General features: G+C 32.6%; 2 protein-coding genes, 1 non-coding gene and 2 pseudogenes across 3 annotated transcripts; 3 read left to right on the forward strand and 2 right to left on the reverse strand.

The window, feature by feature from the left end:
* The first annotated feature begins 853 nt into the window (after nt 1-853).
* LOC105803272 (putative disease resistance protein RGA3) lies at nt 854-3,284 on the forward strand (annotated as a pseudogene).
* Nucleotides 3,285-3,769: 485 nt separating this feature from the next.
* Nucleotides 3,770-6,065, reverse strand: LOC128042316 (uncharacterized). Its single transcript, XM_052633101.1, has 6 exons — nt 5,951-6,065; nt 5,678-5,806; nt 5,484-5,587; nt 5,289-5,376; nt 5,046-5,107; nt 3,770-4,441 (listed from the first exon to the last, which is right to left on the reverse strand). The coding sequence occupies exons 1-6, from the start codon at nt 6,063-6,065 to the stop codon at nt 4,289-4,291; spliced, it is 651 nt and encodes a 216-aa protein (XP_052489061.1). The 3' UTR covers nt 3,770-4,288.
* Nucleotides 6,066-8,656: 2,591 nt separating this feature from the next.
* On the forward strand, nt 8,657-12,526 carry LOC105764371 (hypothetical protein). Its single transcript, XR_008198029.1, has 12 exons — nt 8,657-8,866; nt 8,998-9,157; nt 9,959-10,159; nt 10,240-10,304; nt 10,594-10,621; nt 10,723-10,805; nt 10,880-10,966; nt 11,059-11,109; nt 11,261-11,481; nt 11,653-11,746; nt 11,843-11,983; nt 12,094-12,526. It is a non-coding gene; the product is annotated as a hypothetical protein (transcript).
* Nucleotides 12,527-15,825: 3,299 nt separating this feature from the next.
* Nucleotides 15,826-18,695, forward strand: LOC128032049 (disease resistance protein RPM1-like; annotated as a pseudogene).
* Nucleotides 18,696-18,880: 185 nt separating this feature from the next.
* Nucleotides 18,881-21,260, reverse strand: LOC105764287 (uncharacterized). The gene is given in 8 exon segments (XM_052633100.1): nt 18,881-19,552; nt 19,789; nt 19,973-20,040; nt 20,151-20,215; nt 20,393-20,480; nt 20,588-20,691; nt 20,779-20,906; nt 21,060-21,260. Coding segments are annotated over 8 exon segments (720 nt in total). The 5' UTR covers nt 21,173-21,260; the 3' UTR covers nt 18,881-19,399.
* Nucleotides 21,261-25,964: the final 4,704 nt, after the last annotated feature.

Consider the following 25,964-nt stretch of genomic DNA (forward strand, 5'->3'; position numbering starts at 1 on the left):
TATTTGTATTAGATTTTTAACGAGATGTTAATGGTTTTTCGTATATATAGATACATTCATATTAGGAGAGGAAATGTAATTTATCAAGGGTTTATTCTTAAATCTTAATGTACTAGAATTTCAATCACTTGTTTTATAAGTTTATAAAGATAGCATTTGGTAACTTAAATTTTATATTTAAAATTTTAAATTTATAACTATTTATTTGACAAAATAAAATATTTCAAATTTCAAATTAATTTAAATTCTTTCTTGAGATAATTAAAAATTAGATTTAAATGTTAACAAGCTTTAAGCTTATTGTTTACAAATTATAAATGAAAATAAGGATACAACTTTATTTTTCTTTTTTTGAATAATCTCGTTACAGCTTAGCCTCTTCTCAACTCATAAATAAGAGAATAATATGCTTCAATAGACTCAAACCCGTCCTCCTGCATTGACAATAATATTCATGCCAATCGAGTTAAGACTCAATCGGCAAAAGATATATCATCTAAAATGAATGTAATTTTTAAAAAATTATCATCACATTCACTCACCATACAAATATATATATATATATATATATATATATATATCTTATCAAACTCTAAAATAAATATATAAAATTGTGAGTGTTAAATATCTCTTGTTTTATAGGTCGTATCGAAATTTATACGGTTGGGCACAAATTTCCCAAACTTGTGGACTGGGGCAAAAGAAAAATTAAAGACAATGTGAGGCAGAAATACAAGAAGATGCCAAAGGAGCGAGTAAGTATCCTGTAAACGAAGTCTTTGTTTTGGCCCCAAAATCCAATTTGGTGTTATTTGTTTGAACTTGCAATCTTGAGGATTTGAATGAAATTGTGATGGCTGAAGTGGCTGTGAGTTTGGTTATGGAGAAATTAACAAGTTTGCTCAGTAAAGATGTGGAATTGCTAAGAGGTATCCATGAAGAAGTTGAGGACATTAAGGTTGAACTTGAGTTCATTACATGTTTCTTAAAAGAAGCAGATGCAAGGGCTGTTAGAGATCAAGATGGTAACAGTATTAATGGAGTGGAAACATGGGTGAAACTTGTAAGGAAACATGGATGACTACATCCATCGTCTCCATGTACTAAACCACCATAAGCATCATGGTTTCATCAAGGCTTACTTGTGCAAAGTAGCTGCTTTCCTTAAGAGTATGAAAAAACGTCATGAGATAGCATCAGAGCTTCAAGATATCAAAAGATCTGTTTGTGAAATTGGCCGAAAACGAAAAAGATATGGGCTGAACATCTCTGAAACAAAAGGATCTGGCAATTAGGCTGTTGCTCGGCGTGATCCTCGAGTTGGCCTGCAATTTGTCCAGGATAATGGACTTGTGGGCATTGATTCTCTCAGAAATGAGTTGGTCGATAGATTAATATCCGGACCTTCCGTGCGCACCATCGTTTCACTTGTCGGTATTGGTGGCATTGGCAAGACCACTCTCGCGAGGAAAGTGTATGAAAACCAAACTGTGGTTCAACACTTTGATTGCGATGCTTGGGTCACAGTATCTCAGTCATTCCAGGTGGAACAACTGTTGAGGACCCTGTTGAGCCGATTTTTACGAGGCAAGGAAAGAGTCACCTCCCAATGCGATCAGTCGGATGGATGAAGAGGAGCTCATTAGCAAATCCAGAGAATATTTACTGGACAAGATGTATGTTGCTGTTTTTGATGATTTATGGAACCAAGGTTTTTGGCATAGCTTAGAACACGTATTTGCCTTGTCATCTCAAATCATGCTTCTTGTATTTGCCTTATCATTCAGTTATCTCGATTTTGATGATTTATGGAACCATTCAGTTATCTCGATTTGCCTTATCATCTCAAATCATGCTTCTTGTATTTGGGAATATTCCCAGAAGGTTTTGTGCAACAAAAGCAACATGCAACATTGGAAGAAATAGCCAGAGACTACTTCATGGAGCTCATTTATTGAAGCTAGGTTCAAGTCAAATAGATCGACTCGATGGGACAAGCTAGAGAGTGTCGAGTTCGTGATTTGATGCGCGAAGTCATCCTTTCCAAATGGGATGAATTGAATTTGATTCAAACTTCAGTAGGGAATTTGGAAAGTTTTAAGGGCAAAGCTAGGCATCTATCACTATATGATAGAGCAAATAATAATTTTCCAGGGAGCAGTAGTAAATCACAAGTTCATTCCATCATTGCGTTTCAAGTGGATTTTAAGTTCTTGAAAGAAGTAGATTTCGCAGGAGTTCCCTTGAGTTATGTGTCTGAGGAATTGGGGGATTTGTTACACTTGAGATACTCGAGTCCAAGATATACAAAGGTGAAAATGCTACCAGAGTCCATAGGTAAGTTGCATAATCTCCAGTCTTTGGATCTAAAACGTTCTCCTGTACACGAGCTACCAGCTGAGGGGAACAAGCTGTATAACCTACAGTATCTTGCAGCTTACTATAGAAGTTGTGATAAAAATTCCAATATCTATAGTCGAAAAGAGGTGAAGGTGTCTAACAGCTTTGCCAACTTAAACTCTCTGGAGAAGCTGTTAAAGTGCAGGCGTGGACACACTTGAAGGGGATGAGTTTTGCGTTGAATTGGGAAGGTTGAAGAAGTTGAAGAAACTGGGAAGTTCTAAGCTAAAACCAAAGCATGGGGTTGCTTTCTGTACTGCCATAGAGCAAATGAACAAGCGTCAATCATTGAGCCTTACCTCCATAAAAGATGAAGAGTTCCTTCAACTGCAATCCATGTCTTATCCTCCAGTTTCTCTTCGGAAGCTGTGCCTACGAGGGAGGTTAACAAAGCTGCCAAACTGGGTTTCTAAAGTGCACAACCTAGTTAGAATTGGGTTACACTGGTCAAGAATATCCGATGATTCGCTTAAAATCCTTGGGGTTTTGCCTAAACTATTGAAGTTTCAGCCGACAAATGGGATATGATGGAGCCCAACTGCATTTTGAACGGGGATTTTTTCAGACTCAAAGAACTAGCTCTCCGTATGTTGAATGGATTCAATAGGTTGACAATAGATGAAGGAGCATTCCCTTCTCTTGAATGGCTATCCATTGGGCCCAGTCCCTACTTGGAGGAGTTGCCATGGACCATTTCTTGTTTGAATAGCCTTAAGCATTTAGCATTGCATAACATGCCAGTGCCACATAGCTTTGCTCGAAGGTTGTTGCCTAATGAAGGAACAGATCATTGGAAAGTTAAGCATACCAAATGCTGTCTTCTATTACACCAATGGATCAATGCAATCTTATGTCTACAAACTTGGCGACCAGCGCCTGTTGCAACTCCGCGATTTGTTGTGTTTCATGCAAGGTATTATCTATTTATATATGGAAATTTGTGTATTGGGTAAAAATAAATAAAGATTTGGTTAGATAATTATTTAATACATAAACAATTAAAGTTCGTAAAAAATACTATCATATACATATAAATAATATCACTCAAATAAAACGATTTTTTTTTATCTTAAACTATCATACTTAACCCTTTTTTTCCCTCCTACAATAATTTTTCCCGTTTTCTTTTCTTTTTGTACCCATTGTTTTTCAGGTAAAAATAATATTGATTTTCACCGTTTATAAGAAGAGCTTTATATTCCTAATAAATTTTTTTCCTGAGAAGTTTCAGATACTCATACTTGTTTCGACAAATAATTAACTAAGGTTAACAAACATTTATTTAACAACTTCAGGAATATTTCAATAGCAGGAATTTGGAAAATTCTACAATTTTCATTCTCATTGAGAATCAATTAGAAACAAGACGAAAAAGAATCACAACAATCTCATCCAGCCAACTAAATATTAAACTCAAATTACATGTATCCACCAGACCTCGTAAAGTAAACAATTTAAGAACTTAAATGCATAACGTCTTCCGAAGTTTAAAGTACACACCCAATGAGCAGAACCAAGAGTCAACTAGAAAATTAAACTAGTCATTTGTTTGAACACGCACTCAACTGCAATACCATAAAAACCATCCTACCATACGGCATGATCATTTGCACATTTGGGATCAGAATAAATATAAATTGAAAGAGAAACAACACCTTAATCAACAATGGAGATCTGAATCGTGTCTTATAGAATCTATGGCACCTATAGCAGAAGTTCATCTCACCCAAAATGATGGAGGTAAAAATCCTAAGTGAGCCGACTTAATCAAGGCAAATAACTTAAGCTTGCAATGAAAAAGAAGTAAAAAGAAACCACCCTTCTTTGACAGACAGCAAGTTTCTGGCAGCTAGAAGAATCGTAATTAGCGATGAAATACCAGTATATTTCACATAAAATCCTCTTCTACTTCCTGGAAAGACTTGCTTGTCGCTGCAATTTGTTTGTTTGATGTCATCTTTTCAGAGACCATCAGACCCTTGTAGCTTCTTATTTCTGCTTGTCTTTCCTTTTCAAGCCTTTGCATCTCCTCTCGGCGTTTCTACCACAAAGAAATTAAATGGATTCATCTTCAGCATCCAATTAAAAATGTGAAAATGTACATATATAGTACGAGTTGAGACTATAATCTGCAGGTTTTGAAATCACAATCCATGAATTGCAAAATACACTTTAACATTTAGCACTTATGTTATTAATACTGGATAACATAAGCCACATCTAACCCACAATGAATATAACCATAGGAAATTCTTACCCTAAACCCTAAACCCTAAACCCTAAACTTTTTAGCAAAGAAAAGCTGAACAGAAATCCAAACATTGTGCCATTACGACCCCAGCCTTCTATTATATTTGTGTTATATTATCATGCATATAAAGCTGCACCATTGTACCTATGTTCAATTAAATGAAAATGTATATGTGCTATTCTGCTTTATTCTTTATGGATCATCTTGTTACTGCCTAAGTTTCATGACTCTGCTGCAATATAACTACCTTTTCGCCATGAGCAAAATCAAGTAGGATAACTATTATTTTCATGATAGAACCGGTTAAGGATATCCATATAAACCATAAGTTAATGTAGCCAATTTCAAATTGACCAAGTAAGGGAAAAAACCAGTCAAATAAAACAGAGCTCACTTTTTCCCTCAACTGTTGCTTTCTCTCGGCTTTTTCCGCTGCATAAACTGCTTCTTTCTCAGCTGCAACAAAATATTATATACATCAGTGGCATTGGTTTAATAAAAAAAATATTCAGTATACTTAAATCAGTGTAGTATTGAAGATGCAAAAACAAAAAAAATGACAGAAATCACACCAAGTTTCTTTCATAAACAATTATATCACTATCATCAATCCTAAGTCTTAACAGCTTTTGCATACCTTTCAAATCAGGTTTCCTTTCCACTTTAGTCTTGTTCAAACTGTTAACTATCTCATTTATCCGCTTCTCCACTCTCACAGTCCGAACCTAAATCACATAATAAAATCAGAAAATGATCTATTCTAGAATCAAAGCGAAAACAAAGAAAAAAAACAGTAATGGTGACATTAATCAAAGTAATAAAGAAGTTTTACCATCTTGGAATTGTGAAAGCCAACTTGGCCAACATCCATTGAAGGAGTTTTCTTCAAATTGGACCATGGAGTGTAAACAACATCAATATTATTCACCTTGTTGCCTAACCTCACATAATAATCAAAATAAATAATTTGCTAACTTATTAAAATTACGTTTAAAAAAAAAAAGATTTGACGAAATCTAAATAAACCTTGGATGGAATTAGCTTTAACAAGCTGAGCACAATCTTCGAGAACGCCTTCGCTTATATCATCAATGGTTTGACCCTTTTTAAGTCTTAAATAAACATGGGCAGAAGACATCTTATCCACATGGAACCTTTAATAAAACAAATTTCAATCACCAAAATTCACATATAATTTTAAAAGAGGGAAGGGGGAAAAGCCCTAATTTAATTTCCTCTATAGCAACAATGGCGAAATTTGAAATTTTTCAATGTATCGGAGAAATAATTCAAATAAGAAATTACGGATATCTTTGATGAAGCCATATTTGATGAGCTCCTCGTTCTCGTACTTGTCAAGACCCATGAAAATGGTGTAATCGCCACTTCGGCGGGCTTTGAAGTAAAACACCATTTTCCCTTCCTTTCGTCTCTTGGGAGAGACAAAATTAGGGTTCTCCTCCCTTACATTAAGGAAATATTGGGAGACCACCTTTCTCATACCATGGTTTAAAAAGTAGGGTAAAGTTGGGATAAATTACCCATAAAAATACTTTAATCCCCTCAATATAAATCCGCCAATTCAAAAAATCCTATTTAAATTATATCTCTAAATCTATATCTATGATGAATGTAAAGAATATTTATCATGGCTTTAAGAATATTTACTTATTTCTCAAAAAAAAACTTACTTTTTAACACAAAAAATTACTTAATCTTTTTACCTAAATTTCTAGTTCAAATCCCATAAATTACCATTTAAATAAGTTTTGACTTTAATTTTCTTCGATAAAAGAGGAGGTTACTTAATCTATTTTGTATCGTTCATGATTTATATAATAACCGAAGATTTCATTTCAAATCCACATCCCATTTTTTGCGGTAGAGGTATGAAAATCCATTTACTCATGGTGAAATTCATTTACTCATGGTGAAATTGCAATGACTTTAACGAAATTAGAATTGTGCTTAGAAAATAATTTAATTGAGTGAATTAAATAAATAAATAATATTTTGAGAATAAAAACAATTTATTAGGTTGGATAACTTATATGGATTAGTTTAAAAGATGAAAAGGAAACATAAAATTATACCAAATACATGTAGAATATCCAATAGGCACAATACATATATGATGGGTAGGAACCCTAGTTCCTAATAAGGGTGGGTTCTGAACTTCCGTTTAGTCATAGTATAGACTCGTCCAAGGGTAGGATGGTCATTTGGCCCATAAGTCAAACTCAATTTAAATAATAAAAAATATTTTTAAATTTAAATTTAATTATAAAAACATTTAAGATATTAATTAAAAATGACATGACATTGCCTCGTTTTTTGTTGGTTGGACTGAATGTACCATTCTTGTTGGGGTAGACAACTTCACCTTAACACGGAGGGTCATTAAAAGTATCTTGGCTTTCTTCATCAATGGTCGACTTAAATTCTTCCATCTTAATGGTAGTGTGTCTGTTGTTTCCCATAGCGACCGAGAAGGTTATATGGAACCTTTCAGCTCAATAGGTTGGGTGGTAAAGCTAAAGATGGGGTTCACCATTTTTAGTTCTCGTTCTGAGAGGCCCATCTGCTAGAAGGCTTCTTGATGCAACACTTCAACTGCACTACCACAGCCAATCATTATTCTCTTGACCTCATAATACCGATCATCATGGAGACCACCAAAGGGTTGTGCTATCATCCACAACTTCTTTCTCATTTCTTTTGTTAAAATCTATCTACCACCTTTTCTTTGAGTTTGGGTGGGACTTCTTTGTCAAATCGTTAATTGACATCACTTCTCGCAAATGGCATTTCTCTTTAACTTGGAGGTGGCCCATTCTACTTCGTAGGACCTGTTTTTCTGTAGAGTACTCATCTCCTTTCTCCATGCTTCCATCTTTTCCTTAGTAGGTGCATTTTCTATTGAGGAGCAAAAACTTAAAAGTTCATACTCGTCATATCCTGATGCTCTATTCTGGTTGTTGCGTCGACCAAAGGCTAAGAAAGCTACGTCTTTCGTTTTATGGGATAGTTCTTTTTGGAGTGGGGTTCTCCTTTTGGGGAAGATTGTTCTACCCACTTATAAGTTCTTAGACATTTTAATGTAGCAACTCTTGTTGTTCAAACTAGGATTTGGAGGAGTTTCAATTGAGTTTGTAACTTAGAGTACTATTGGTTGTTTGGAGTAGGTTGTAAATAGTGGGGTTTTCTGTTAGGGATGACAGGTGTGGCAGATGGTTTTGATGCCTAAGATTGTATAGGAGTTGAGTTTTGTGTGGTTTCGTAGAGCATATTGGTGATAACCATCATAGTGTGGATCATTATATGAATAGTCATTGTAATAAAGATACTAGTCATATAGAGGTCAAATTGGAACCATTTGCCTATTTTTGGGGGGTTGGTTGTTTATGTTGAACGGCATGGATAAGGCAACTAGGTTGTGCTACTATTGGTACTTGGCTGGGATCTTTTGGTTTTGCATGTTTGGATTCTTCTTGTTAGATAAAACATGGTTTCATGCTCTCCTTTTACATATGACACCAATTGTTGATATAAGGGTTGAAGATGATGATGGAGAGGGTTCATATAATTGTTCTGAGAACCACTAGAAGAGGATATAAAGCTCTGGGAAGCAGTAGAAAGTTGGATAGAGTCTGGGTAAGTTGGGAAGCAGTAGAGGATATAAGAGAATAATACATTTTTACACTTAAATTCAGGTCCGAATATTCATACCAATCATACACAAAGATAAAAAGTACGTAAAGCGGAGATGGAAGGGGAAGCCTGAGGAAGTGGGGTCCGCTCGAAGTTAACTACTTCAAACAAAGAAAATTAATAATAAAACGTTGACCTCACAAACTTATCATGATATCATCCACAGAGACGAGTGACGTAATAAAGAAATAGAGTCAAAGACCCTTCTATATAATTTTGGTGCCAATTTTTATTTTTTCAAATAATTTCCCTAAATCCGAAACCCCGAAAATCACTTTCTCTTTCAATTCAAAGATGGCTCGGTTTGGAATAAAACGGGACGTTGCGAGATCGATAATGTTGAATTTCATTAACTTTGGTTTGGCTTTCATATTAGTTTCAGCTGAGAGAAGCTTGAAGAATGGAGAATCGAGCGAGGAATCTAAAACGAATGATAATTATTTTGTCAAAGCTATTCATTTCTTATGGAAACCTGATCAATCAGGTTATCACCATGTTTGGCCTGTAAGAACATATTCAAATTCAAATTCAAATTCAATATACTTTCTTGTGATTATACCTCTTGTCATCAAAAAGCCTATTATCATTTGTTTTTTTTTTTTGTGGAATTATTATTAGTATTTGTTTTGGTGTAGGAAATGGAATTTAATTGGCAATCTGTGCTGGGAACTTGTATTGGATTTTGTGGGGCAGCGTTTGGGAGTGTAGGAGGGGTAGGTGGAGGTGGCATTTTTGTTCCCATGCTTAGCCTTATTGTTGGGTTTGATCCAAAGTCTGCAACAGCTATTTCAAAATGTAAGGTTTTCTTTTTTCTTTTTCTTTTTTTCTTTTCTTAAAACATCTTTGCAATGGCATGAAGAAATTGTTACATTTGAACAAGTGTGACTTTAGAATTAGGTAAAGTAAATATGTAAAGATTTTTATGAAGAAGAAAGAAAAGAAATGCACTGTATTTCCTTTTGTAAAATACTAAAAACACCTAAATTATTCTATAGTAAATCTTTATATTCTTATTACATTTGAATTGCACTTACTTCACTGAATTGATTAATCTTAAGGACTTATTTGCATGCAAAATAAAGGTTATGGCTTATCAGGATACAAATTAAAGTTGGAACTTACTTGAATGTAAATTAAAGGTTAAGGATTTAATAGGAGTAATATAGGGATCTATGGATTTATTTAAGGGTAAATTTTAAGAGTTTTTGTGTTTCTGATATTGGCTGCATAAGCCCTTGAATTTATGCTAAAAGTGGAATTTATTATAATTTTATTGAAGAGTTCTGCTGTTAAATCATGATTCCTTTCTGAAGAGAACAAAATTGAAATTTACTCAGCTTGTTGCAAAGCCCAAAGTAGACTTCAAAAACGTCAAGAATGGTTTAAACTCATCTTTCGAGTAAGACAAAGTTGCAGTTACCATTTGTTTGTATGCTATATATGATTATTTTGAAAATCTATGGCCAGGAAAAAATGAGAAAAAATATGTATAAATTATGTAAGTTCTTTGTGTAGCATTTTAAGAACTTCAAAGCTCACAGATGATTTTTTATACTCTATATGAGTTCATTGATTCTATGTTTTTGCCAATTTTAGGTATGATCATGGGTGCAGCAGCTTCAACTGTTTACTACAACCTTAAGCTAAGGCACCCCACACTTGATATGCCTATCATTGATTATGATTTGGCTCTTCTTATCCAGCCAATGCTCATGCTTGGAATTAGCATAGGAGTCGCTTTTAATGTGATCTTTGCGGACTGGATGGTCACAGTTTTACTTATTATTCTCTTTGTAGGTAAGCTGTTTTCTGATTTGTTGTTGTATTTACTGGGGATAATGTGCACTATCTATCAATTTCGATGGTGTGGCTTGTAGGAACATCAACTAAGGCATTCTTCAAGGGTGTCGAAACATGGAAAAAGGAAACCATACTGAAGCAGGTAGTAACTTTTTTAACTCAGTCTCATATTGATATGCACAGAACTCTGAGCTCTTTATACCTTTTCTCCATTCTATTGTGATTTTAAATATGAGTTCAAGTCTTTTCCGGCTTTCACGAATGAGCAATTAAAAAGTTTTCAAGGATACTTAATTTCAAACATAACTTTGTGCCTTCCGCCTTTGCTTTGCTTCTTAATTTCAAGGAAACTTTCTCGTTCAGTGTTTGGCATATTTATATTATTATAATTACTTGAAAGCTATCTGAAATCTGCTTGCCTTGGATTTTAGGAGGCAGCCAGGCGCTTGGAATCAAATGGTCAGTAGCCTTTTTCCTCTAACAAATCCTTAAGATCATTGCGATCTTTTCATGTTTTTTTTCTTATGAAATAATCCCATATATTTCTCACATGATTTTAGGTACTAGTAGTGAAAATGTGGATTACAGGCCTCTACCCAGTGGCCCAAACACTGTTCCTCCGAAGGATAGCACAGACCAAAAAGTGGGTTGACTGTAACCCTGCTGTTAATCATGAATCCGGATTTTCTAAAAACTTATTTAATGCTATCATTGCAGGTCACTGTTTTGGACAACGTTTGCTGGAAAGAACTTGGGCTTCTTTGTTTTGTTTGGTTTGCATTCCTTGTACTGCAGATTTCCAAGGTTTTGTTTCTTCAGCTCTATTTACTGTTTTAAGTATTTGCAGAATATAAATTGTTGTACCAGAACTGATAAAATATGACATTTGATGACAGAACCATACAACTACTTGTTCTGTAGGGTATTGGGTGTTGAACTTGTTGCAGGTACATTCTAATCTTTTTCATCTCTGTTGCCTCTTTTCCATTTTTGAATTGCATGAGCAAGATATAACATTTGAACATTATGGATCAATTATGATACTTACAGTAACAGTTTTTTTTAAACCTGGTTTGAGGCATCCTTTCTGTTTCCCAGATCCCAGTTTCAGTCGCAGTATCTGCATATGAGGCAGTTAGTCTCTACAAAGGAAATAGAGCAATTGCATCCAAGGAGAACAAGGCTCAAATTTTCAAGCGCATCAGCTTGTTAGTTACTGTTTTTTCGGAGTACTAGCCGGGATTGTTGGTGGTCTACTTGGCCTGGGTGGAGGATTTATCATGGGTCCACTATTCTTGGAGTTAGGTATCCCCCCTCAGGTGAGTACCTTTGTGTCCTTCAAATGTATGCCATGAAGTTATTACATTGAAGTTCACCCTTCTCTTCATACATTAAATTGGAAATGATGGTAACATGACCTCATTACGATCATGAGTCTATCTAGTGTTTTTATATTCTGATCTTTAGGCTTCTTATCAACATCTGTGTAGGTCTCAAGTGCCACAGCAACCTTTGCCATGACTTTCTCTTCATCTATGTCAGTCGTAGAATATTACCTTCTGAAACGTTTTCCAGTACCTTATGGTAAGGTTTGTTTGCCATCATTTGATTAGAGGAGGAAGTGGTCGTTCTACATTGCTCTGGAGTTAAACTTATTTTCATACTTTTATTTGTTGGCAGCTCTCTACTTCACTGCTGTGGCTACTTTTGCTGCCTTTGTTGGACAACATGTCGTGAGAAGGCTGATAATTGTATTTGGAAGGGCATCTTTGATTATCTTCATTCTAGCATTCACCATATTCGTTAGCGCAGTATCACTAGGTGAGCTCTGATTTGCAAATAAGTCGCAGTATCACCATATTCGAATGTTAGCTTTTAAAGGTACTATCTAACTCACTGGATTCAAAGCTCACTCAAATATATTTTGGTAGGTGGCGTTGGCATATCAAACATGATTGACAAGATTCATCATAATGAATATATGGGATTCGAGAACCTCTGCAAGTATGAAAGCTAGCACTTTAGGCTTTCTTCTTCTGTTTTTTCCTCATATTACCCTAGTGTTTTTCCCTCAAAGGCAAGCAATAAAATTGCCCTTGTATTTGTTTCATTCTTTGGGTTGTAGGCAAGAAAGATACCAATGATTTCGATAGTTTTAGCCATAGCTTTGTTTTTAGGCTAAATGGGGTAGCGTGAGTCTCGAACTTTAGCAATTCCCGAAAGTATTAACGAGTACTCAACCAACTTATATTTGCCAATTGTTTTTTCACTTTCCATGTTGTAATTTTGTATTATTGGAAGTTCCTGGTTCTTTGTCCTTGCTGGTGTCAAAAGACCTACATATTCAAGACAACCTTTTACTCTAGATTGTAAGGCTAATAATTTTGCTAAATGATCTGTCAATTTTTTTTTTCTTTCAATCAGAACAATCATCTAATCTTTTCATGTTTAGCAAAAATTCAATATTTCAAGAACTTTTTTTTTATCTTCTATGATCCTCAAAATTAGTTTGAGCTTATTTAGGGTTTTTAAACTTGATATAAAATTTATTTTATGCATTACCTAGATTTATTTTTAAATATTGTAGGTAATATCATTTGATTCATTGATGATGCATAAAATTATAAACTATCAATACATCAAACATTAATCTTTTCATTACTTCAGTTTGTAGAATTCAAAACTTAACTTCGATGAATTTATTATTTAGTGTTAATATAAGAGTTGAATTAATAGTTTACATTGCTAAATTCAAGATGAATATAAAAGTGTGATTTAATATTTATAAAATTTTTAGTTTTAATATAATAATATTTATTATGTTTAAGTAAGAAATAATATGATATTGTTTATTTATAAGCTTGAATAGTTTAAATTATAATGAAAATGTAACTCAATAGTATTATAAAGTATAATTCAATATTTATTTAAATTTATCTATTTAATTTTTATTTTGTTTCAATATAATAATAAAAATAACAGATTAAATCATAATGAAATGTAATTTAAGATGAATATAAAGTATAGTTTGAATATTTTATCAAATTTTATATATTCATTTTTTATTAGTTTTAATAAAACAATAAAATTTTTCACCTAAAAATAATCTCAAATAAAATCCAACATAACTAGTGGCATCCTAGAAATACTAAAAGCAGACTGCTCAAGCATGAATATGATACAAAAAGATATATTAATTGGACAATCATCACATTTGAATATGTTGTTGAGATAAATATTAAATTTATACATGAATTTTGATTTGATGTAACTATACATATGAAATTTGACTTGTTCATATGTATATATGAAACTTTAATTTTGATTCAATTGTGCATATTTAAAGAAATAAATGCATACATTTATTTTCATATTGGATTAATATAATTATTTGTATATGCAATATATCCATGTAAAGTCATGTTATTTCGATAATATTGTTAATAATTTGTGAAAATTGAATCAAACTTAATAATATTTAATTCGATTTTAGATTTAGATAATAATAATAATCGGATCATTTTCAAATCATAAATGAATTGAGTTTTATATTAAGATAGATATCTAACTTAATGTCACTTCTAGCATGGAGAGAGAGGAAATCATCTTATAAAATTTATTAAGAATATAATTATTTGTATTAGATTTTTAACGAGATGTTATGAGTTTTTCTGTATATATAGATACATTCATATTAGGAGAGGAAATGTAATTTATCAAGGGTTTATTCTTAAATCTTAATGTACTAGAATTTCAATCACTTGTTTTATAAGTTTATAAAGATAGCATTTGGTAACTTAAATTTTATATTCAAAATTAGTTTGAGCTTATTTAGGGTTTTAAACTTGATATAAAATTTATTTTATGCATTACCTAGATTTATTTTTAAATATTGTAGGTAATATCATTTGATTCATTGATGATGCATAAAATTATAAACTATCAATACATCAAACATTAATCTTTTCATTACTTCAGTTTGTAGAATTCAAAACTTAACTTCGATGAATTTATTATTTAGTGTTAATATAAGAGTTGAATTAATAGTTTACATTGCTAAATTCAAGATGAATATAAAAGTGTGATTTAATATTTATAAAATTTTTAGTTTTAATATAATAATATTTATTATGTTTAAGTAAGAAATAATATGATATTGTTTATTTATAAGCTTGAATAGTTTAAATTATAATGAAAATGTAACTCAATAGTATTATAAAGTATAATTCAATATTTATTTAAATTTATCTATTTAATTTTTATTTTGTTTCAATATAATAATAAAATAACAGATTAAATCATAATGAAATGTAATTTAAGATGAATATAAAGTATAGTTTGAATATTTTATCAAATTTTATATATTCATTTTTTATTAGTTTTAATAAAACAATAAAATTTTTCACCTAAAAATAATCTCAAATAAAATCCAACATAACTAGTGGCATCCTAGAAATACTAAAAGCAGACTGCTCAAGCATGAATATGATACAAAAGATATATTAATTGGACAATCATCACATTTGAATATGTTGTTGAGATAAATATTAAATTTATACATGAATTTTGATTTGATGTAACTATACATATGAAATTTGACTTGTTCATATGTATATATGAAACTTTAATTTTGATTCAATTGTGCATATTTAAAGAAATAAATGCATACATTTATTTTCATATTGGATTAATATAATTATTTGTATATGCAATATATCCATGTAAAGTCATGTTATTTCGATAATATTGTTAATAATTTGTGAAAATTGAATCAAACTTAATAATATTTAATTCGATTTTAGATTTAGATAATAATAATAATCGGATCATTTTCAAATCATAAATGAATTGAGTTTTATATTAAGATAGATATCTAACTTAATGTCACTTCTAGCATGGACAGAGAGGAAATCATCTTATAAAATTTATTAAGAATATAATTATTTGTATTAGATTTTTAACGAGATGTTAATGAGTTTTTCGTATATATAGATACATTCATATTAGGAGAGGAAATGTAATTTATCAAGGGTTTATTCTTAAATCTTAATGTACTAGAATTTCAATCACTTGTTTTATAAGTTTATAAAGATAGCATTTGGTAACTTAAATTTTATATTTAAAATTTTTAAATTTATAACTATTTATTTGACAAAATAAAATATTTCAAATTTCAAATTAATTTAAATTCTTTTTTGAGATAATTAAAAATTAGATTTAAATGTTAACAAGCTTTAAGCTTATTGTTTACAAATTATAAATGAAAATAAGGATACAACTTTATTTTTCTTTTTTTGAATAATCTCGTTACAGCTTAGCCTCTTCTCAACTCATAAATAAGAGAATAATATGCTTCAGCGCACTCAAACCCACGTCCTCCTGCATTGACAATAATATTCATGCCAATCGAGTTAAGACTCAATCGGCAAAAAGATATATCATCTAAAATGAATGTAATTTTTTTAAAAAAATTATCATCACATTCACTCACCATACAAATATATATATATATATATATATATATATATATATATCTTATCAAACTCTAAAATAAATATATAAAAATTGTGAGTGTTAAATATCTCTTGTTTTATAGGTCGTATCGAAATTTATACGGTTGGGCACAAATTTCCCAAACTTGTGGACTGGGGCAAAAGAAAAATTAAAGACAATGTGAGGCAGAAATACAAGAAGATGCCAAAGGAGCGAGTAAGTATCCTGTAAACGAAGTCTTTGTTTTGGCCCCAAAATCCAATTTGGTGTTATTTGTTTGAACTTGCAATCTTGAGGATTTGAATGAAATTGTGATGGCTGAAGTGGCTGTGAGTTTGGTTATGGAGAAATTAACAAGTTTGCTCAGTAAAGATGTGGAATTGCTAAGAGGTATCCATGAAGAAGTTGAGGACATTAAGGTTGAACTTGAGTTCATTACATGTTTCTTAAAAGAAGCAGATGCAAGGGCTGTTAGAGATCAAGATGGTAACAGTATTAATGGAGTGGAAACATGGGTGAAACTTGTAAGGGAAACATGGATGACTACATCCATCGTCTCCATGTACTAAACCACCATAAGCATCATGGTTTCATCAAGGCTTACTTGTGCAAAGTAGCTGCTTTCCTTAAGAGTATGAAAAAACGTCATGAGATAGCATCAGAGCTTCAAGATATCAAAAGATCTGTTTGTGAAATTGGCCGAAAACGAAAAAGATATGGGCTGAACATCTCTGAAACAAAAGGATCTGGCAATTAGGCTGTTGCTCGGCGTGATCCTCGAGTTGGCCTGCAATTTGTCCAGGATAATGGACTTGTGGGCATTGATTCTCTCAGAAATGAGTTGGTCGATAGATTAATATCCGGACCTTCCGTGCGCACCATCGTTTCACTTGTCGGTATTGGTGGCATTGGCAAGACCACTCTCGCGAGGAAAGTGTATGAAAACCAAACTGTGGTTCAACACTTTGATTGCGATGCTTGGGTCACAGTATCTCAGTCATTCCAGGTGGAACAACTGTTGAGGACCCTGTTGAGCCGATTTTTACGAGGCAAGGAAAGAGTCACCTCCCAATGCGATCAGTCGGATGGATGAAGAGGAGCTCATTAGCAAATCCAGAGAATATTTACTGGACAAGATGTATGTTGCTGTTTTTGATGATTTATGGAACCAAGGTTTTTGGCATAGCTTAGAACACGTATTTGCCTTGTCATCTCAAATCATGCTTCTTGTATTTGCCTTATCATTCAGTTATCTCGATTTTGATGATTTATGGAACCATTCAGTTATCTCGATTTGCCTTATCATCTCAAATCATGCTTCTTGTATTTGGGAATATTCCCAGAAGGTTTTGTGCAACAAAAGCAACATGCAACATTGGAAGAAATAGCCAGAGACTACTTCATGGAGCTCATTTATTGAAGCTAGGTTCAAGTCAAATAGATCGACTCGATGGGACAAGCTAGAGAGTGTCGAGTTCGTGATTTGATGCGCGAAGTCATCCTTTCCAAATGGGATGAATTGAATTTGATTCAAACTTCAGTAGGGAATTTGGAAAGTTTTAAGGGCAAAGCTAGGCATCTATCACTATATGATAGAGCAAATAATAATTTTCCAGGGAGCAGTAGTAAATCACAAGTTCATTCCATCATTGCGTTTCAAGTGGATTTTAAGTTCTTGAAAGAAGTAGATTTCGCAGGAGTTCCTTGAGTTATGTGTCTGAGGAATTGGGGATTTGTTACACTTGAGATACTCGAGTCCAAGATATACAAAGGTGAAAATGCTACCAGAGTCCATAGGTAAGTTGCATAATCTCCAGTCTTTGGATCTAAAACGTTCTCCTGTACACGAGCTACCAGCTGAGGGGAACAAGCTGTATAACCTACAGTATCTTGCAGCTTACTATAGAAGTTGTGATAAAAATTCCAATATCTATAGTCGAAAAGAGGTGAAGGTGTCTAACAGCTTTGCCAACTTAAACTCTCTGGAGAAGCTGTTAAAGTGCAGGCGTGGACACACTTGAAGGGGATGAGTTTTGCGTTGAATTGGGAAGGTTGAAGAAGTTGAAGAAACTGGGAAGTTCTAAGCTAAAACCAAAGCATGGGGTTGCTTTCTGTACTGCCATAGAGCAAATGAACAAGCGTCAATCATTGAGCCTTACCTCCATAAAAGATGAAGAGTTCCTTCAACTGCAATCCATGTCTTATCCTCCAGTTTCTCTTCGGAAGCTGTGCCTACGAGGGAGGTTAACAAAGCTGCCAAACTGGGTTTCTAAAGTGCACAACCTAGTTAGAATTGGGTTACACTGGTCAAGAATATCCGATGATTCGCTTAAAATCCTTGGGGTTTTGCCTAAACTATTGAAGTTTCAGCCGACAAATGGGATATGATGGAGCCCAACTGCATTTTGAACGGGGATTTTTTCAGACTCAAAGAACTAGCTCTCCGTATGTTGAATGGATTCAATAGGTTGACAATAGATGAAGGAGCATTCCCTTCTCTTGAATGGCTATCCATTGGGCCCAGTCCCTACTTGGAGGAGTTGCCATGGACCATTTCTTGTTTGAATAGCCTTAAGCATTTAGCATTGCATAACATGCCAGTGCCACATAGCTTTGCTCGAAGGTTGTTGCCTAATGAAGGAACAGATCATTGGAAAGTTAAGCATACCAAATGCTGTCTTCTATTACACCAATGGATCAATGCAATCTTATGTCTACAAACTTGGCGACCAGCGCCTGTTGCAACTCCGCGATTTGTTGTGTTTCATGCAAGGTATTATCTATTTATATATGGAAATTTGTGTATTGGGTAAAATAAATAAAGATTTGGTTAGATAATTATTTAATACATAAACAATTAAAGTTCGTAAAAATACTATCATATACATATAAATAATATCACTCAAATAAAACGATTTTTTTATCTTAAACTATCATACTTAACCCTTTTTTCCCTCCTACAATAATTTTTCCCGTTTTCTTTTCTTTTTGTACCCATTGTTTTTCAGGTAAAAATAATATTGATTTTCACCGTTTATAAGAAGAGCTTTATATTCCTAATAAATTTTTTTTCCTGAGAAGTTTCAGATACTCATACTTGTTTCGACAAATAATTAACTAAGGTTAACAAACATTTATTTAACAACTTCAGGAATATTTCAATAGCAGGAATTTGGAAAATTCTACAATTTTCATTCTCATTGAGAATCAATTAGAAACAAGACGAAAAAGAATCACAACAATCTCATCCAGCCAACTAAATATTAAACTCAAATTACATGTATCCACCAGACCTCGTAAAGTAAACAATTTAAGAACTTAAATGCATAACGTCTTCCGAAGTTTAAAGTACACACCCAATGAGCAGAACCAAGAGTCAACTAGAAAATTAAACTAGTCATTTGTTTGAACACGCACTCAACTGCAATACCATAAAAACCATCCTACCATACGGCATGATCATTTGCACATTTGGGATCAGAATAAATATAAATTGAAAGAGAAACAACACCTTAATCAACAATGGAGATCTGAATCGTGTCTTATAGAATCTATGGCACCTATAGCAGAAGTTCATCTCACCCAAAATGATGGAGGTAAAAATCCTAAGTGAGCCGACTTAATCAAGGCAAATAACTTAAGCTTGCAATGAAAAAGAAGTAAAAAGAAACCACCCTTCTTTGACAGACAGCAAGTTTCTGGCAGCTAGAAGAATCGTAATTAGCGATGAAATACCAGTATATTTCACATAAAATCCTCTTCTACTTCCTGGAAAGACTTGCTTGTCGCTGCAATTTGTTTGTTTGATGTCATCTTTTCAGAGACCATCAGACCCTTGTAGCTTCTTATTTCTGCTTGTCTTTCCTTTTCAAGCCTTTGCATCTCCTCTCGGCGTTTCTACCACAAAGAAATTAAATGGATTCATCTTCAGCATCCAATTAAAATGTGAAAATGTACATATATAGTACGAGTTGAGACTATAATCTGCAGGTTTTGAAATCACAATCCATGAATTGCAAAATACACTTTAACATTTAGCACTTATGTTATTAATACTGGATAACATAAGCCACATCTAACCCACAATGAATATAACCATAGGAAATTCTTACCCTAAACCCTAAACCCTAAACCCTAAACTTTTTAGCAAAGAAAAGCTGAACAGAAATCCAAACATTGTGCCATTACGACCCCAGCCTTCTATTATATTTGTGTTATATTATCATGCATATAAAGCTGCACCATTGTACCTATGTTCAATTAAATGAAAATGTATATGTGCTATTCTGCTTTATTCTTTATGGATCATCTTGTTACTGCCTAAGTTTCATGACTCTGCTGCAATATAACTACCTTTTCGCCATGAGCAAAATCAAGTAGGATAACTATTATTTTCATGATAGAACCGGTTAAGGATATCCATATAAACCATAAGTTAATGTAGCCAATTTCAAATTGACCAAGTAAGGGAAAAACCAGTCAAATAAAACAGAGCTCACTTTTCCCTCAACTGTTGCTTTCTCTCGGCTTTTTCCGCTGCATAAACTGCTTCTTTCTCAGCTGCAACAAAATATTATATACATCAGTGGCATTGGTTTAATAAAAAATATTCAGTATACTTAAATCAGTGTAGTATTGAAGATGCAAAACAAAAAAATGACAGAAATCACACCAAGTTTCTTTCATAAACAATTATATCACTATCATCAATCCTAAGTCTTAACAGCTTTTGCATACCTTTCAAATCAGGTTTCCTTTCCACTTTAGTCTTGTTCAAACTGTTAACTATCTCATTTATCCGCTTCTCCACTCTCACAGTCCGAACCTAAATCACATAATAAAATCAGAAAATGATCTATTCTAGAATCAAAGCGAAAACAAAGAAAAAAAACAGTAATGGTGACATTAATCAAAGTAATAAAGAAGTTTTACCATCTTGGAATTGTGAAAGCCAACTTGGCCAACATCCATTGAAGGAGTTTTCTTCAAATTGGACCATGGAGTGTAAACAACATCAATATTATTCACCTTGTTGCCTAACCTCACATAATAATCAAAATAAATAATTTGCTAACTTATTAAAATTACGTTTAAAAAAAAGATTTGACGAAATCTAAATAAACCTTGGATGGAATTAGCTTTAACAAGCTGAGCACAATCTTCGAGAACGCCTTCGCTTATATCATCAATGGTTTGACCCTTTTTAAGTCTTAAATAAACATGGGCAGAAGACATCTTATCCACATGGAACCTTTAATAAAACAAATTTCAATCACCAAAATTCACATATAATTTTAAAAGAGGGAAGGGGGAAAAGCCCTAATTTAATTTCCTCTATAGCAACAATGGCGAAATTTCGAAATTTTTCAATGTATCTGGAGAAATAATTCAAATAAGAAATTACCAGATATCTTTGATGAAGCCATATTTGATGAGCTCCTCGTTCTCGTACTTGTCAAGACCCATGAAAATGGTGTAATCGCCAGCTTCTGGCCGGGCTTTGAAGTAAAACACCATTTTTCCCTTCCTTTCGTCTCTTGGGAGAGACAAAATTAGGGTTCTCCTCCCTTCTGTTAAGGAAATATTGGGAGACCAGCCTTTCTCATACCATGGTTTAAAAAGTAGGGTAAAGTTGGGATAAATTACCCATAAAAATACTTTAATCCCCCTCAATATAAATCCGCCAATTCAAAAAAATCCTATTTAAATTATATCTGTAAATCTATATCTATGATGAATGTAAAGAATATTTATCATGGCTTTAAGAATATTTACTTATTTCTCAAAAAAAAAAAACTTACTTTTTAACACAAAAAATTACTTAATCTTTTTACCTAAATTTCTAGTTCAAATCCCATAAATTACCATTTAAATAAGTTTTGACTTTAATTTTTCTTCGATAAAAGAGGAGGTTACTTAATCTATTTTTGTATCGTTCATGATTTATATAATAACCGAAGATTTCATTTCAAATCCACATCCCATTTTTGCGCGGTAGAGGTATGAAAATCCACGAGAAGCAATTGGGTGTATTGTATGTGTCAATTGCCATTTAGCGAATAAACCTGTGGATATTGAGGATCCACAAGCAATATTTCCCGTTATTGTATTTGAAGCAGTTGTTAGAATTCCTTATGATTTGAAACAAGTTCTTGTTAATGGTAAGAAAAGGGCTTTGAATGTGGGTGTTGTTCTTATTTTACTAAAAGGGTTTGAGTTAACCTCATCTGATCATATTTCGCCCAAGATGAAAGAAAATAGACTATTGCAGCCTTCCAAGTAACTTCTCAACCAAAGTTCTGCCTGAGGAAGCAGGGGTCGCGGTAGCTGTTGAATCTTCTACTGGTACATGGACAATCATGTGGACCTGTAACAACCCTATACCTGGTCTAATTGTACAGACCCAGTATAAAGCTATTACATTTGGTGTCAAAACGGTTATAACTAGATATTGTTTAATTAAAACATTTATACATAGTATTTTAACTTACCAACCATATTTGCAAACATACGTATAGTTTCATTAATTCATTTAATATATATACCAAAAACCCTATACCTGGTCTAATCGTACAGACCCGGTATAAGACTATTACATTTGGTGTCAAAATGGTTATAGCTAGATATTGTTTAATTAAAACATTTATACATAGTATTTTAACTTACCAACCATATTTGCAAACATACGTATAGTTTCATTAATTCATTTCATATATATACCAAAATATTTCAAGTACCTTAAAATAGATAGAAGTTCAAGAGTTTACATTTTAGTTCCTAATACAGGGGAACATAACTGACTGCTTATGTACATGCCATTTTAATTCAAAATATGGTACCTACTTTTGAAGCTCTTGAGGATGTGATGAGATAAGAGATCTTCTAATCTGACTTTACCTCTTCGAGTCAAACTGTACCTACGCGTTAAGCCAATGAAGGCTTAGTAAGCACTACAAGAATAAACAGATAAATAAATCTAAATAAAATATTTCAAACTCATTCTGTTATTACGTATTTACATACATATAAACTTCATAAAACTTACCTTAACACATTAATGATTCGCTTTTGTCCATAAATCATAATCTTAGCCCAAAGTTGATTTTATAGAACACACCGGATATACGGAACAAATACAGAGGTGCATTATTATGCACTAATGAACAGAGAGCACTAAAGTGCTATACAGAGAGCACAGATGTGCTAAACAGAGAGCACTGACGTGCTAAATATCAGAGAGTACCAACGTGCTAATAATCAGAGAGCGCGCTAAAGTTCCTTAATGGCATGCCACTAATATCCTGGTAGTTCTAAATTCCATCTACTTGGGCATTAAATCTGAATCTCATTCATTTAAATACTTTATAGAATTATTTCGAAAAAGATTTCTTATTTCTCCATCATTACAATTTAGTGCACAATATTTACTTAATGTTTAAACAATATACCATCTTATATTTTCCATCTATAATTTTCTTTACAAATTTCATAGTTCCATAATCTTTTATTTTACTTTATTTTATTTTATTTTAAATAATTCTATACTATAATATAGGCATTTAAATAAAATAATTTAAAAAATAATCTTGTAGTACTTACAACAAAAGGTTGAGATGATGTCTTCCTTCACTCCTTAGCCTTCTCTTTTCCTTTTCTTCAATTAGGTCCTCTCCTTTCTTTTCTTTCTCTTCAATTTCATATAAAACATATAACATTTATATATTAGAAAAAAAACAATCAAATGACTTTCCTATATTATTCAATAAAATAAACATATATGATTTAATAATTTCATAATTTCTTACCTTAGCTCATATTTCAATTTAATTCATAACTAAAATTATTTCTATTTCTATCACAATCTATACCTTATTTTTACTTAAATTCTACTTATAACTTAACTTAACTCTCAAAATTTCACTAATAAACCCTAATTTCGAATTTCTTACAATTTAGTCCTCATTACATTAAACTTATAACTTATTTCACAATTTAATCCTTTTCCCAATCCCAGTTTGAATTTCCATCAATTCAATCTCTAATTCATCCACTAATTCAATATAAACTACATAAAAATTCTACTAACTTTCAAAATTTCAACATACACCTAATAGTATTTTGTTCTAGAATCATAAAACTCAAAAATTTCAAGAAAAGGGCTTAATTTGACTTACCAATTTGAAATTGAACCTTAAAACCCTAAATTTCTTCTTTACTTTTCTTTCTTTCTTTCTCCCTGTTTCTCCTCTGTTTCTTTATTATTTCTATTATTTCTTTTGTTTTATATATATATATATATATATATATATATATATATTATATTATATTATATTATATAATAACATACTTATTAATTAAGTAAATATAATATAATATATATTTTAAATTAAAAATATCTTAGATTTTTCAATGTTAAACTGCCTAAATTTATAACAATGGTATATTTACATATTTAGTCTTTTTACTTTCTTTAATTTATAATTAAACTTTCACACTTATTTCAATCTAATCCCTTTTCCTATTACTTCTAATTAAATCAAATTTATCTAGTCAAAACATAATTAGACACACAACTAACTTCGTAAATATTTATAATAAATATTTACGAATGATTACTGAGAATGGAGTCTCGGAAATGCATTTTTTTATTTAATCCATTTAAATAAATTTTACCATATAATCAATAAAATTTTGTTATCAAAATTTTCATGCAACCTTATTATCATAATATAGACCATACCACAATATTAAAATAAATTTTCTTTCTAGCTCGGATTTGTAGTTACGAAACCACTATTCCAATTTACTGAAAATGGGTCATTACAGGACCGATGGGGTTACCAACCTTAATCGCTATAAAGGGCGATGCTACCATATTAAGCCTGTTCCTAGAGAAGAATATCAATATATAAGTTATGTAGCTTACCCTTTATACCTTTTTTTAAGAAGTTCTGTTACTAACATGTTTACTTCCATTGTGGATAATGTATTTGGGTTCAAAGCTCTGAGCGCTCTACGTCTAGAGGATCTATGGATCCCTACTGTTTATATTAAAACTTTCCAAAGCCAGCCTCATGGCATCCAGGTTGAAAGAGATAAATTGAAAAAGTATGGTGTAACACCCCTAATCCTTATCCGTCACCGAAATAGGGTTACAAAGTATTACTGAAATTTATGGATTAAATACTAACATTTCATAATATTTAATATACACATCAAGAACCAATCATAAAACACTCATATTGACCATTATATAGGCCTTCGAGGCCTAATATACACCTTAGAAGTGAATCGGGACTAAACTGGATACTCAGGGAATTTTTCTCAAAATCTCAAAAATTTTTCTTAGAAGCAGGGGACACACGCTCATATGGCCGGCCGTGTGGCTCACACGGCCTGGTGACACGCCCGTGTCTTAGGCCCTGTAGGGATTCGATGTGAGACACACGACCATGTTTCAGCCTGTGTCTATACCCGTGTAACTCTCTGACTTGGGTCACACGGCCATCCACACGCCTATGTGCTAGTGTCATGGGTTGCGCATGGGATCTCGCAACCATGACGAACTCGTATGATCTATCGCATTCAAGGAAGGTCATTTGGCCCAATTGGACTGGTCCATTGCTTGGAGAAATTAAAAGCACATCTCCGGAGCTTGGCAAATAAGGAAAGTGATCTTCTAAAGATATGATTGGAAAATATGGAAGGTGATCTTTGGAGATTTGTGATCCTAGATATTAAATGTAATCTTTAGAAGATACGATTATGTAATCTTAGAGATTTGATATTTTGATAGCTTTTAATTGTAGCCATTGATGTATTTTAATTTAGACCGTTGATTTTGGAGAGCTTCAACTATAAATAGAGGACTCTCTGCTCATTGTACATTGTTCAGTTGTTAATAGAATTTTGAGAGTATTCACTCAAGCTTTTCTCTCAAGTGTTCTTACTTTTCTGTTGCTTTTGTTCATCTTTCAAGTTCGTTCTTACTTCATTATTCTGCTGTTCTACGTGGTTGCCTTAAAGGAAATTCTGTTGAATCCATAATTGTTGTGAATTGGGTTGACTTAAGCGTTTTTGAGTAAAGAAACTGCCTAAGGCCTCACGGATCGCATAGGAAAACTCTATGTAACACCCCTTACCCGTAGTCGACACTGAAATAGGTACGAGGCATTACCAGAACACATATACTTGTAAACGTGTTGAATCGAGTTATAAAATTTCATTAATATATAAAAACTTTCAAATTTTTAACATGTTTTTTTTTACTTCTTCACAATATACATAATGCAACATTTTCTGCCAACCA

Source organism: Gossypium raimondii, chromosome 7 (genome assembly GCF_025698545.1).
Source record: "Gossypium raimondii isolate GPD5lz chromosome 7, ASM2569854v1, whole genome shotgun sequence".
Classification (NCBI taxonomy): Eukaryota; Viridiplantae; Streptophyta; class Magnoliopsida; order Malvales; family Malvaceae; genus Gossypium; species Gossypium raimondii.

Excerpts from the sequence above, each read along its gene's own strand:
- LOC128042316 (XM_052633101.1), bottom strand. The coding sequence starts at position 6,065 with ATGGTGTTTTACTTCAAAGCCCGCCGAAGTGGCGATTACACCATTTTC. Across the intron at positions 5,807-5,950 it reads CATCAAAGATATCCGTAATT|GGTTCCATGTGGATAAGATG; the intron begins TCTTATTTGAAT and ends TGTTTTATTAAA. Across the intron at positions 4,442-5,045 it reads AGCAACAGTTGAGGGAAAAA|AAACGCCGAGAGGAGATGCA; the intron begins GTGAGCTCTGTT and ends TCTTTGTGGTAG.